A 14,601-nucleotide genomic window follows, 5' to 3' on the forward strand; every position below is an offset into this window, starting at 1 on the left:
TGTGTGTGTGTGTGTGTGTGTGTATGTGTGTGTGTTCCTGTATTTCTGTCTCTGTCTCTGTTCTCTGTCTGTCTTTCTGTCTCTCATTTCACAAGTGTATATGGCTACCTTCCAAAAGTACAATAATACAGAAAAGGCAATAATTCATTTTATTGTTAACCAATCCCACTCTCCTCCCCAGAAGTGACCACAAAGAGAATTTGAAGTCACCTCTTTATACCTTTATAGATACACAAGTTCGTGTCAAATTCTGCGGTTTGGTTTAGCTGCCGAATACACCAGAATATCACAGTGTCTCTTCTCTTGGCTGGACAGCCTGCTTCTTTTCATATGCCATCTTGAAGATCCTTCCGTAGGCATGGTCAGGTTTATTCCACCCCTCCCAGTCATATTGTGCTGATATGCCATCACTTATTAATTGTCCCCATTTGTGTTGTCCCTGTTCAGATTGTGTCCAGTTTTCTTTTGTTATTTGGTTTGCTTTTTACTGTTAGCATCGATACTGCAGTGGACATTGTTGACGTTGCCTCTTCAGGGATTCCCGTTCACATTTTAATAAACATTGCTAATAAATAGCGAAAGGTTTATCGATGAAGGAACCAGTCTTCATTTGGGAGAATCGCAGAAACTGGGAGACAGCCGTATTTGAACAAGCCACCAAACCTCTATGACTCTCTAGAGTAGGCACAGTCCTTGCCACAGAAGACTTTGGCCAGTTTTAGGGAATTTGAAACTCAAGGGTTACTTCTAGGACTTAAAAAAATACTTTTTTTCACTGCCAAGTTGTGGAGAATACAGTCCTTTCTGAAAGTGGCAGCTGTGGCCCAAGTTAATTCTGTCCCTGGGTTCAGCAAAGAGTCCTGTTGTCCATGATTAATGAGTTCTGCTTGGTTTCTCCAAAGAGCGACTGTGCTGTGCCTCGTTGTTATTTATTTATGTTTTCTACTGAAAAATTCATGTAAAAATATTCTTTAAGGTCATCGCACAGCATTGTACTGCAGACAGAATGATTCCAGCAACCTCAGGTAGACCCACATGCCAAGAGGAAGCCTCAAGTCCAGATGCTCCCCCAAGGGGTGTTGCCCTGAGAGGAACAGATCTTGTGGGCTGAGAGGAGGCACTGATCTTTCTTCCAAGGAGGCTCAGGGCTTTGGCAATGAAAGAAAGGCATTGGCAGTAGGGCTGTTCTCTGGTGGGATGTCTCGATATGTAGGCAAATCTGTTTACCCCACAGAGCTCAAGCAAGGAATAGCATCAGGAGGGGAAGCCAAGAGACCTGAATCCAAAACACTATTTCTAACAATAGCACTGCCTTGGGTTCTATTATATGTGAGACAAGAGAGTCACAATAATATCACATTAGCTCTGAGCATAGGAAATAATGTGTAGGGTCATGTATGTGCCTTGTGAGCTTTATCTTATCTGCCAAAGATCCAGGGTCCCTTCCTCTTGGAAATGGGATTTGAACACTTGACTCAGGAAACAGTCTTGCCAGTATGAGACCTGGTAAGCTCCAGATGTCAGGTACTGCACACATTATCCTATTTTATCTTCTCTTTGCAAGTGGTACACTCTTGATCCCTTCTCATAACATCACTACTCAAAGCAGAGAATCCAACCCAGATGACAGTATACCTCTGCAACTCACTAGAAAGCTACCAGCTCCCAGGATGGTAGGAGTGTGCAAAGCACTTTGAGCTGGATGTGTCCCTGACCAAAATCCTATTGGCTGATGATCTGCTACTTATTGAAAGACATTTCAGCACCAAGGACCTTTTCATTGTTTGTATTTCCTTATACGATTGAGGTCTAGTAGAAGAGGGGTAATGATTTGGAGAGGCTATTGAGTACCTCTCACTTGCTCCTCTTGGAAAATGCCAACGTAAGGAATTGAGAACAAGAAGATGGTCATTACATTAGAACCTAGACCAAAGCTAACATGGGTATGTCCAGAGAGCTCCAAAGGAGACACCTCAGTCCAAGCCAACTGTAGACCAAAAGTGTGACCCTACCAATAATGTTCATTAAAACTGTTGGGCCCAGCATTACTTCCTGGATCTGAAATTCCAGATAGGGCCACAGTGCCTCTCTATCTCTCCCAAGGAGGACCCAGTCTCCACCCCTACCTTTGTGCCAAGTGCAGTTCATCTTCAGATTCATCTTCCCCTGACTTGGTGGTCCCTTTTCTTCTCTGATGTCTTTACACTCTCTCTACCATCCTTCTTCCAACACCTACTCCCAGAAAAATTATAGGTCAGAGTCCTTTACTCAAGGGTTTAATTGGTATTTCCACCAAAGAGAAAAGTTCTTCTCAGAAAACAAATCTAAAGCCAACAGAATCTTTCTGCTGAGACCATAGTTCTCGACCCCCAGCAAGCATGAATGGAACCTTATTAGCCACAGTAAAATTATATTATTGAGTAACTCATTCTTACTTATGAGAATGTCTGAGCAGAGCCCAACTCATAAGGGGCATGCATGGGAAAAGAATAGTAGAATTCATTAACCTTTTAGAAAATATCCATTTGGTTTTGATTCTTCAGCCTCGTCTTCCCTCTTGACCATGATTGCATCAAACCACTCTACCTGAGTGATGATGTTTCTTCTATGTTTACTTTATGGGTTGGGTAAAAATGTCCCCAAAGGCTCCTGAGTTGAAGGGAGAGATGTCAGGAGGGTACTGACTTCATCAATGGGTTAAGCCATTGGTAAGGAATACTGAGCAGGCTATTAGAATGTGGGATGTGGTTGGAGAAAGTGGGTTAATGAGGGTGTGCTTCTGAACGGTGCGTCCTGTCCTTCACCACTTCGTGTGTGGTGTGTGTGTGTGTGCGTGTGTGTGTGTGTGTGTGTGTGTGTGTGTGTGTGTGTGTATGTGTATGTCTGTTTCCCAATGGCTACCATGAGGTGAACAGCTTTGGCCTGTTCTCTCCATGTTCTCTGCCTTCCTGAGAGCCCACAGTGATGGGACCAGTGGCTGCCAACTAAGTCCCATGGAGCCATAAGTCAAAGCAGACAGCTCCTCCTTAGTGTCTCTCAGGCATTTGGTCAGCATTGACAAGCTGACTGGCTCAGTACCTCTTGGCTCAGTACTTCTTGACTCAGTACCTCTTGACTCAGTACTTCTTGGCTCAATACCTCTCGGCTCAGTACCTCCTGATTACTGGGACTCGGGGATATAAGAAATGTCAAAAGTCTCCCTAGGAAAAGAAAAATCTCTGGCATATAAATTTAGAAGAATTATTTTCTTTTACATCTCTAGGAATGTGGGGAAAGAGGTAGAACACTTTTCCCCTGAGATTCTCTATGCCTTCCCCCACCATCATTTCTTAATAGGAACTAGCCAACAAAAGAGTGCAGAGAGCCAATTGCTTGTTTATATACCTACTTTGGGGGATGGGAAATATCTGGCTTTTCAAAGACTTAGTTGGTTTAAAAAAAAAATGCCAGAATGTTCTCCCTTGACTTGTAAGCCCATCCATATTATAAAGTCTCTCTGGCTGCATTTTTTTCTTATTTCCATGCCATTGGTGAGGCTCAGTGGAGAGTTCCTGGGCCCGATTGCTCATCTGCCTTCATGCCTGAAGGTGTTATTAGGTCGTTTCACAGCCTGCTCATTTCCAGTTAATATTTCCAAGCCTTTTAAGGGTTTCTTCCTGGTTTTTAACTACGAATAATAGAAAATAATGACTGCATGCAAGCCGACACTCCCCCAGTCAGCGCATCCCAACCCCCTTTGTCTTTTCCTAATGGAAACCACATGGAAAAATTCCAAAACTTGTTTTGTTTTTTTTTCCCGTGACCCTCCATACATTTGGCTGTACCCCGAAAAAATCTATGCTAAAGGATCATCTGCTGGGCTCTTAAGCTCAGGCCAAACCCAGCAAGAGATGAAGAGCTCTCAAGTAGCCTGACTTTCTAATGCAGATTTGGCAAAGGCTGTAGCAACATCTGAACTTCTGGCTCCTCAGTGCAACTGGGGATGAACAAACTGAATTAGGGAAATTAAGTGTGGTGGGGAGGGAGAACCCTCAGCCAACACTAAATTCGAAACCAAATTAAACATTTTGAAGTGCCAAGAAATATCTCTTTAGTCCGCCATTATTTCTGGTTTATTGAGATCTCAGTGTTGTGCTTCCTGCTGGGGAAAAAATATAAAACAGAATGGCTGAGAGAATTTTCTGAAGATGACTTCCACCTGAATGACCCATTGATTTAGCTGGCTGCTGGGTGTGTGTGGGGCAGGGGTGGGGGGAGCTTCAGGAACTTGGAATCAAATCCAGCAACAGCTCTCAGCAGCCCAGAGCATCTCCCAGATAAATCACAGGCTGCGAACAAGGTGCTGAAAATCCATAGCTTGCTTTCAGTCTCTGGATGATTTGTTCAGTGGCTTCTTGTATTTTTCTACCCTCCTCAGTCCACTTCATCTCTAAAAGGGAAGTGTTGACACTGGTACCTTCACAAATGAAAGTGTCCAGAGGTTTCCTGTAAGAGACTCTTGAATTCTTTCAAAGCTAGTTGAATGTTAGTGGCTTCAGTAGGCATCAAAGACTAGTTTTCTATAAGCTGTTATTGCCCAGCCCTAATTAAGGTGGAGACATAAGAGGGGACCACGGGGTACCCATTTCATCATGTCCCTAGTCTCCAGTTAACAGCAGCAGTTCCAAAGTCAAACAAGCAAGTGTTGAAAATGTGGAACTTTTTGACTCCCAATGCTCTGTGCTTTCCATGTTCTTTGAAATGACTTAAGAGAAGACAGGGCCAGGTTAAGAAATGATCAGGGGTAGTGTGAATGACAGAACTCTTGTGTTTGGAAGTCTCCTTGTGTATGTCAACCCTCAGCAGAAAGGCAGATGATGGAGGCTGAAGAGACAGATAGCTCAGCTGTTAAAGAATGTATACTGTCTTGTGGATGACTAGCTCACAGCCACCTGTAACTCCAGCTCCTGGAGATGCAATACCCCCTTCTGGCTTCTGTGGCCATTCACAAACATGTATCATGCACTTGAACAAGCACACATTAAAACAAGACAAAATAAATCTTTAAAAAAAGAAAAGAAAAGAAAAGAAAAAAGAAATGTTAATGATGGAATTCCAGAGCAGAGGGGCACAGAGTGAACTCAGAAAGGTCAGGATAGGGAGGGGCTCTGACCTAGGACCAGAGGACCATCTGCTCCTGGCCTGGAGGGCCTGTACACCCATGGAACCTCTGTTCCAGTACAGAGTGATGCTTATGCCAAGTGTTCCTCTGAATGTCTTTGTCCCATGCATTGGGTGGCAAGTCTGGTCTCTTAAGCCCCTGCCCAGAGTTGTCATGGAAGGGCCTCATGGAAGAAAATCAATGTGTATCATGTTCTGAAACGATCCCATGCAAGTGACCCAGGGATGGACTGTCTTACATTATTTATCTGAAGGCAGCCAGCGGTTTGAAGCAGACTGCCCATTCCCCTGGCAACCTTGTGAAGTTCCTTTTACGATGCAGAAAGTACACAGAAGGCTGATACTCTCACAGTAAACCATAGCATAACAAGTGGAGAAAGTGAAGGCTGAGAATTTCCTGTTAAAAATTACAGAAAGGCAAACTAATGAAGGCATGCTAACCCCAGAGAATCCCAATGGGGGTGGGGGTGGGTGGGGAGACAGGGACAGAGAGAGAGAGAGAGAGAGAGCCCTTACAGGAGAGGTTGGTGGGCGTTTCCCAACTGCAGGTAGGAGTGTCAAGGGGTGTCCTGCTGATTAGCATGGGTCTGACAGTATCAGGCAGTACTCCAGGCCCCCTTAGGGAGAAACACTTTCCATTAGAGCAGTCTGCTTGTGACCGGGCATGGCTACTCACCATTTGTGCTGTAGAGCAGTCTGCTAAGCAAGACACTACCATACTTGACTCTTCCAGGATGACTCTGGAGCAGCCCAGAGAGGTTTTAGCAACTAGCTATGGTATCTCTCTTTCTGAAACACAGCATAACAGGAGCTAGGCAAGAACTTGAGACATTCATCTTCCTGTAACTATGGGCTCTTGATCCTGTTAAAAGAAGGGAGACCTGAGGAGACAAGGGGACTCCTGGACCTCGGTTGGACTTCCATTGCAGCATCAGTGCAGCCAGGGTTTTGTTAGTTGGGTTGTTTTCATTCTGAAATGGAGGCAACTCTACTGCCTTGGCAGCTCAAACTGTATTATTTAACTACTTAGTGGCTTTCAGTCATCTGAGTCTGTCTCCTTATCTCTCTGCACTGGTTTTCAGCTGCTGAGAGTGGGCAGAACTCTGCCTCGCTGGTGGATAAATGCAAGGTGGGAGATTTGTGAGTCACAAAGGATTGCAAGCCAAAAAGCCAAAAGACAAATGTGTGGGTGAAAAGGCTCAGATGTGATCCTGACAGTCAAACAGATGTGGACATGGAATGCCCCCAAGCCTACCCTGCAGTAGTCTGAACTCTGAAACATCCAACTCCCTGCTCCCACAGCTTCCTAGCTGACAAGGGCCTAGCTTCATTTGCCCAATTCTTCCCCTGGGCTCCAGCAGCACTGTGGGGTCCCCTTTACAAATGCTTCATTTTCCCTTATGCTATTCTGGTGCCTTTGTTTCTCAGTCATACTGATGAAGCTTAATGTTAGAGACCAGATCTAGTACATCTTTACTACCCAAATCCCTTAGTGTGGTCTCTGGGCACCTAGTAAACCTTTGTAAGTGATAGTTGGCCAATTGGTTAGGTGAAACTGTGCTTTGAGTGTGGTTCAGCCTCCTCTTCCTGGGTGATGCCTAGCATGGGGAATCTCAAAGCTCCAAACTTCAGATCACAGATAAAGCCTTTAGAAGATACCATGAAAGTGATGAGCCACCGAGCCATCCAAGTCTCTAGAGGACCACATCCTACCACTTGGGATCTCAGTCAAGGCTGCTGCTTGGTTTCTGTAGGATAGAATGGAGAGGCCGGGGTGATGGCACAGCTGGCATCATAAGTGTAAGGACCAAAGTTTAATCTTCAGAAGCCATGTAAAAATGCTAAGGGTGATTATATATGCTTATTATCCCAGGCACTGGATATGACAAGACAGATCTCTGGGGCTCACTGGCCATCCAAGCTTGCTGGACTGGCAAATTCCAAGCCAAGTGAGAGACTGTCTTTAAAACAAAAACAGAAACCATGAAAAGCAAGGTGAAGAATAATATTTGAGGCTATTCTCTTGCTTCCATGTGTGTGTGTGCAGGTCTCAGCATTCCCGTTAGTCCAGTTCAGTTGGAGTATCCAAGTACATTAGGCCTTGAGAGTTAGCGGTCAAGTTCTGTGGTCAGACTGACCTTAGATTGACTCCACACAGACTCACAGGAGCACAAAGGTTGAAAGAGGAAGTCCTGTGGGTGGTGAGATCTGTCCTTGACCTATCCTGCTGTGTGGTGTGGCCATTTCACTCTCCCTAGCCTAGCTCACACTCACAAACACACCTTACCACTAATACGGTTTTGGATCATCTTCTCCAAACGTTTCTCCCATTGCGATGAGATTCTAAATCCTTGTCATCTACAACCTGTCCTCAGTTTCCTAGCTGGCTCGGCATCCCGAGGCTGACATTTCTCCCTCCCACACAGCTGCTACCTCACTCCCTGCCTGGTGCTCAAACTCATCCTTCTTCCTGTCTCATGTGGGAGCCAGGACCCCTCCTTCTAGACTTTGTGACAGCAACTGCCAGTCCTTCTCTTACCTTGTCTTTGCCAGAACTCCAGAACTCCCTATGCAACTAACTACCTTCTTGCAGCCTTCATCCAGAAACAAAACCAAAAAAACCCAAAAAACCCAATAAATAAAAGCATCTCTAGTTTCACTTAGTGTGTGCAACCGAAAAAGCAAAAGGCCAGGGAAAAGCAAAGATGCTTTTGAGAGGAAAATCTCTTAATCAAATACAGATATCAAGAACAGGAGCAAAGGGACTGGAGAAACTGCTATCAAAGTAAATTGGTTTTTGTACAAATGTTCCTTTTATTTGGGTTTTCCCCAGTGTGCTCTTTGCTCTTTAAGGCTTGGCGAACAGATGCGCTTTTGAAAATGTTGATTACCGTATCCTTTCCTTGACCCCTTCCCACTCATCCACATTCCTGGGACCGTGATTATCCCAAGAGCAGAGCTGAGCCACCGAAGTGTTCCTTACCTTAAGTGGCCTTTGCTTCTCCAGGTGCGGAATCTCAGCTGGGGCTGAGCAAGCGATTCCACTGAAACTTAGGAATGAGCCCGTTCTTAGGAAACCGACTCACCAGTCCTCTGCCTCTAGAGATGACGGGCCTAATAGGAAATATCCTCACTGTCACTGCCTTATATTTGCTCTTTTCCCTTCAAGACCAATGCCATATTGTCTCTCTGTAGTCTATGATCAGTGGTGGCCTTGGTCTTCTTCTCTGGGGTATGAGATGGAGCAAGGTGACACTCCACCCTCCATGATATTTCATGGTCTTTGACAGAGGCCGAACACCTAAATCAAGTGCAGGGATTGGACCCAAGGTCACTGGTAAGAGCCCCCAAGGTTCTTGCCCATATCTGACTCTAATAGTCTTATCCAGGATCCTGTATCCTCTGCTCATGAAAATGTTAAGACATGTGAGCATTCCATCAAAGTGATTAATTGTCAGGAATGTGAGCTTCTTCCAGCTTCCTCTTGTTTTTCAATACATAACCCTATTTTTAAAAAAGGCTGGGTTGACTTTCATAAGCTCACTGTGATCCCTGTGACAGACACCACCTGTGTCTTGTCCAATCACCTTCACATCTTCATTCCAAAGAAACAGCCTGCTTTGTGGGGGCCTGGAGAATAATGGGCACCGAGGTAGGAAAGCTGGCAGAGCCTGCAGGTGCCAGTTGCTATACTAAAAGCATGCCAGGAACAGGCTGGACTCACAGAGGACTGGCGCCACATGGCAGTGGTCCTTTCCGGTGAATCTTGGCAGCTTGTTCCGGGTGTCCTTTTCTAGAGACCGATGTGAGCGTGCTTCAACACTCTGGCCAGGAATGAAGAAGACTTTTAATATGATTGGAAATGAGTAGATTTCCAGGATGACAGTGATAGATCTATCCTCAGTTCAGCTCACGGTCAAGGAGATGGTCTCCGATACACAACATTGATGGACAAGATGTTGTTCCATGTAGTCCACCGTTCTTCTCATGGCTATTTCAGCTCCTGGAGGTTTTAGGTGTCCTAGTCAGCTTGAGACACGGGCAGCAATGAAACGACCCTGCTTATTATCACATACTGGACTATCTTCTTAGATGGTTTAGCATTTTAGATGGGTAATTTTCATTGGTTCTGATTTCTACAAGTTGGGCAGTTTTGTGCATAAATCACCCATCTTGTACATTCCTCAAATTATCATATAAAAGATGGAAAATATAAAAATACAAAAAAATATAAAAAGATGGGCAATGATCATATTGAAAAATTTCAGAGCAAATTAACTCTATTTAAGCCGGAACTAGTCAGATTGGGTACCTGTGTTTGATCTGTTCTAAACGGGGTGTGTGGCAGTGGGGGGGGGGGTGGCAACACAAAAATAGCCTGGGACAGGAAGACAAGAGATAGCCCCACACATGTGAGAGGGGGACACTGAGGCGTTCTTCCAGTTCTTTCATATTAAGCCCTCTAATGATGAAGCATGACTTCTTGCAGTTGTCATATGTCTTCTTAGGTACATACATATGGGGCGTCACAGTTGGCTACCTAAGTATGTGACATTGTAGTGGTGGCTGAGGATGTAACATGGGAGCTGAGAGACCTTCCTAGAAAGCCCCAACCTCAGCTAGTAATGAACGGCAGCTAAGGGAAGAGACTGAGCTTTCCCACCACTGGAGATGTGACCTTCCTCAGTTTGTTCTCTGGTCATTGTTGGAAGAAAGCTCCTTTGTAGGAGAGAGAACCCATCAGCATGCATGCCAAGTGATCTTGCCGTGGGTATAGTTCTCTAGACGCTCACTGAGATGCGAGTCGGGCTCAATCAATAATGGTTGGCTCTTTGCCTTGTAGCTGTGATGATAGAATTTCTGATAATTTGGTGTGTTTGTTCCCCCCCCCTTTTTTTATTTTCATAGTGGACATCCCAGAAACCCATGGGGGAGAGGGCTATGAAGATGAGATTGATGGTGGGTATTACAATGATTTAACAGATAATCACAAAATTCCAACTTTGGTTATAAAAACGTCAACAAAAATAATGCTCTGGCTATTGGAGGACCTGAATTTAGAACAATCGGTCAGAAATACAAGTGAAAAGGACCCAGAGAAGAATGAAGGAACTATTAATTACCTTGCCAGGGTCACAGCTCCAGATTTAGAAAGCTTACCGGATCCCCTTGGCCTAATCTGAAACAGGCAACTTTCTCTATGGATGGACGTCAAGCCTGGGAAATCCCTTCTGAAGTGTAAAGTGAGCCCCTCTCTGCCGTCACTGCTTGACCCCCATCCTCTTTGCTGTCACTGATTGACTTCCATGACCTCCTCCACAGAAAGGAGTGAATTATCTGAGCGTGAGCAGTCTCCAGCTATGGTGGACAGCTCATTCCACTGCTTACATGGAAACTGTAATACTAGCCAAGATGCCAGAGGTTGCTTCTTGAAGATTTAGAGGGTTTGTCCACACGTCCCGCCTTATATTTTCATATTTATTCCAAGTTCTAGCTTTGCATTTCAAATGCACATACTCTGGAAGCTAATTCCAGAGTCTTGGGAGGGCATGTAAACACATAGGTGTTATTTCTGCCTTCAGCTCAGCAGTGGGCGTGCCAGGCCTGCTCTCTGGGATCCCACGCACAGAGCAACCTCACACCAAGCGTGAACATTCAGGAGAACAGTTGCTTTTCACTTGACCTTAATCAGAAACTTCAAATGTCATTATAGAAACTAGAGTGACAAACCCAAGCAGCACCTTGTCAGCTGAGTGCAGGATCTCCCTGCAAAACCCACTGCAGTTCTCCTTTTATGGGCAAAAGCGCACAAGCGGCCTGTACTGGAGTCTGCAGGAGATCAAACAGAAGCACTAAAGAGCAAAGCACAGGGAGGGTGATGAAGAATGCTGGCTGCTGGCCCTGTGTTAACTGCTTTCTCACTGTCTGGTGCCAGTTACTGCTCACCAGGTCCTTCAAACCTCACCTGTCTTGTTCCTACACTAGACATGTCAGGATATCCTTTTCCTCAGGTGACTGGAGCAAGGCCACAGAGCTTGGTTGCTTCATTCACAGAAATTTATTTTCTTACTGCTTTGGAGGCTTGTCCTAGATGAAGGTATGCTCAAGGCTGGTTCCTTCTGAAGACTGTAAGGATCTCTCTCTCTCTCTCTCTCTCTCTCTCTCTCTCTCTCCATCTTACCTTCCCTTCCCCTCTCTCCCTCCCTCCCTCCCTCCCCACCCTACCTTCCCTCTCCCTTGCTTCCTCTTACTCTTTTTCTGTCTCTCTCTCTCCCTTCCTCCCTCCCTCCCTTCCTTTCCCCCTTCCCCTCCCTCCCTCCCTCTCTCTCCCTGGCTTGTGCATGAACATTTTTGTGTTTGTTCATGTCTATGTTCTCCCTTTCCGTGAGGGTACCAGTTAGATTGGGGTTAGGGCCCAGCCTAATGGCCTCTTCTTGATATTCAGCAGGTTTGAATTTAAACAAGAACAGTGGAGGCCAATTGAACCTGTATCAATAAAGTTTACATGCCAGGGGAGGTCTGAGGGTCAGAAAGGAGGTCTGTTATGTATATAGTCAGAAATGCTAAGTGCAGAAGCTCAAAACAATCTCAGCCAGTCCTTCGATTTAACTTAAAGCCACTGGAAATGAGGAATGAGAAGTCAAACAAAGAGGTGTGCCTGAGACACATGGCTGTCCTAAGCATTGCAAAGTAAACCCAAGGAGTCTGTTAAACCCTGAGGGCTGAAAGTACAGCAGAGTGGTGATACACCTGCTCAGCACGCATAAGGCCCTGGGTTTGATCTTCCCCAGCAAAAACAAACAAAAACAATATCAAATCTGAACATACATAATGTAAGCCAACTTACTTAAGTCTCAGATATCTATCTACCTACCTACCTACCAATCTTGTGGTACAGGGGATTGAATTTAGGGCCCCATCCATTTTAGGCAGGTATTCTATCATTAGCTATATCACCAGTCCTTAAAGATCTTATCTGTAGGGCCTGGAGCTGCAGCTCAGTTGGCAAAGTGCTTGGCTAGCAAATACTGAGCCCTGAGTTTGATCCATAACACTACATAAATCTTGATATGGTGATACATGTCTATAGTCCCTCTACGCATGAAGTAGAGGCAAGTTCAAGGCCAGCCTGGGATACCCTTTATAAATAAATAAAGTGATATAATATATGTAATATATAATATATTCTATATAACATATAGAATATATGTAATGTATAATATATATGAATATATATATATATATATATATATAGAGAGAGAGAGAGAGAGAGAGAGAGAGAGAGAGAGAGAGACAGAGACAGAGACAGAGACACAGAGACACAGAGACACAGAGAGAGCAATTATTCTGTGCCAGGCTGCAAGCACTTGACAATTATTAATTCACTTAAGCCTCCTAATAACCCAGGGAGGCCATTTTATTGCCATCTTCACTTTACAATGAAAAACTGGAGTCTAGAGAAGGGCTTAGGTTACATGCTTCAAATGGCACAGCTAGGATATAGCAAGGTTCCCAAGTGCCTGCTGTTTACTGCTAAGCCCTAACGTGACTTGGGTCTGGGGAGCCTCGGGTTTGTCTCTATGCCTACACTCGTGTGTATTTTGTGTCGTAGATGAATATGAAGGAGATTGGAGCAACTCTTCTTCCTCTACCTCAGGGGCTGGCGACCCCGCATCTGGCAAAGAAAAGAACTGGCTGTACACCCTAGATCCCATTCTGATCACCATCATCGCCATGAGCTCGCTGGGGGTCCTGCTGGGGGCCACCTGTGCGGGCCTCCTCCTCTACTGCACCTGCTCCTATTCTGGCCTGAGTTCGAGGAGCTGTACCACACTGGAGAACTACAACTTTGAGCTCTACGATGGCCTCAAGCACAAGGCCAAGATCCATCATCAGAAGTGCTGCTCGGAGGCATGACCAATCGATTGTGTCTGGATCGCTTCTGGCGCTTCATTCCAGTGAGAGGGGCTAGCGAAGATTACAGTTTTGTTTTTTGTTTTGTTTTTTTTCCCTTTGGAAACTGAATGCCATAATCTGGATCAAACTTTTCCAGAATACTGAAGGTATGGACAGGACAGACAGGCCAGTCTAGGGAGAAAGGGAGATGCAGCCGTGAAGGGGATCGTTGCCCACCAGGACTGTGGTGGTCAAGTTAATGCAGGAACCGGGCCCGTGTTCTCTGCCGGGACGCAGACAGGAGCGCATCTCTTCGGAGTCACAGTTCTGTTTCCTTTGTGGGTTTGTTATGATTATGATTGCTATTGTTTTATTTTATTTTATTTTATTTTATTTTATTTTATTTTATTTTATTTTATTTTATTTTTGGTCTGTGAGCAACTCAAAGAGGCAGAAGAGGATGGCTTATCCGGTGCAGAAAGTGGAGAGATCAGCCCTGTTCTCCACATCTCTTTCTAGTCAACACTTGAAAAGCAAAGGGGCTTTTCAGCCCTTCCATCCTGAGAAATGGAACTTAAGAAACAAAAGCCACCCAGCTTAGCTCACCCTCAGATGGTCTCCCAACTCAAGAGACTTGCTGGGGTGTGTTCGGGTTCCGCCAGCCAACCCTAGGAGCTGCCATTTCCGGCCCTAGCATATTGAAGTAGGATGTTATTGCCTTTAGCTTTTTTTAATCCAGGGGAAGATTGCCATTTTAGGGTCAGCTTGAACAATTCTTTCTTATTAAGATTTAAAGTAAAACATAACAGAAACTTCATACACAAGAATCCATAGACACACCTCTATGGTTAGACACAGACAAGCCTTAAAATGCTTTGATGACTGGGTGCCATTCCTTAATCTAGACCCAGAGTTTGTGGCTGTGGGGTGTCCCTTGTAGGGCCTCAGCTGGTGGCTTTGCCTTTTCTTTTCCCTCCTATTTGTTCTTCTACAACGTATACATATATTCACATGCACACAGCATGCTCATATGCAGCTCATGTGCACACACACACACACACACACAGGCACACATACACTTGGTGGGGGGAGGGAGGAAGGGGGAGATATTGCAGTCTCTATTCTTTAGTCTCAGAGCAGAGGGAAAGAATAACAAAGGAAGAGAGAGAAATGTAGCCTGTATTGGGAAGAATGACCAGTGTGGACAGAGACATTTTGTTGAATGAGTCTCCTTGATAGGTTAAGAACATTGATTTCTTGTGGGAGGCTACATCCTTATAGGGATGTAAGTACAAGGACATGCATTTCTGCCTACAAGTCGGCAAGTTCTATAGATGGAGCAGCTCACACACAGCTTCAACCTCAGGAGACCTGAGTTCTTATTCATACACATATGTGCCATGTACACACACATACACACACACACACACACACACACACACACACAGAGCAGTTCATGTGTTTTTTATTAAGTGCCTTGAAAACAATGAAGAAAAATGTAATTTCCTCTAGGTAGGAATCACCACAGTCTCACAAGTTAAGGCA

General features: G+C 44.9%; 1 protein-coding gene across 3 annotated transcripts in view; it reads left to right on the forward strand.

Moving 5' to 3' along the window:
• Nrp2 (neuropilin 2) overlaps positions 1-14,086 on the forward strand; it is a 113,328-nt gene extending 99,242 nt beyond the window's left edge. For 2 of the 3 annotated variants that reach the window (XM_021167901.2, XM_021167983.2), the window contains exons 16-17: positions 10,069-10,119; positions 12,773-14,086. In XM_021167901.2, the coding sequence (XP_021023560.1) occupies positions 10,069-10,119; positions 12,773-13,077 (356 nt within the window). In that variant the 3' untranslated portion in view covers positions 13,078-14,086. The remainder of the gene's footprint in view (positions 1-10,068; positions 10,120-12,772) is intronic. The other variant, XM_021168063.2, reaches the window with a different exon arrangement.
• The last annotated feature ends 515 nt before the right edge of the window (positions 14,087-14,601 follow it).

This window comes from Mus caroli, chromosome 1 (assembly GCF_900094665.2).
Source record: "Mus caroli chromosome 1, CAROLI_EIJ_v1.1, whole genome shotgun sequence".
Taxonomy (NCBI): Eukaryota; Metazoa; Chordata; class Mammalia; order Rodentia; family Muridae; genus Mus; species Mus caroli.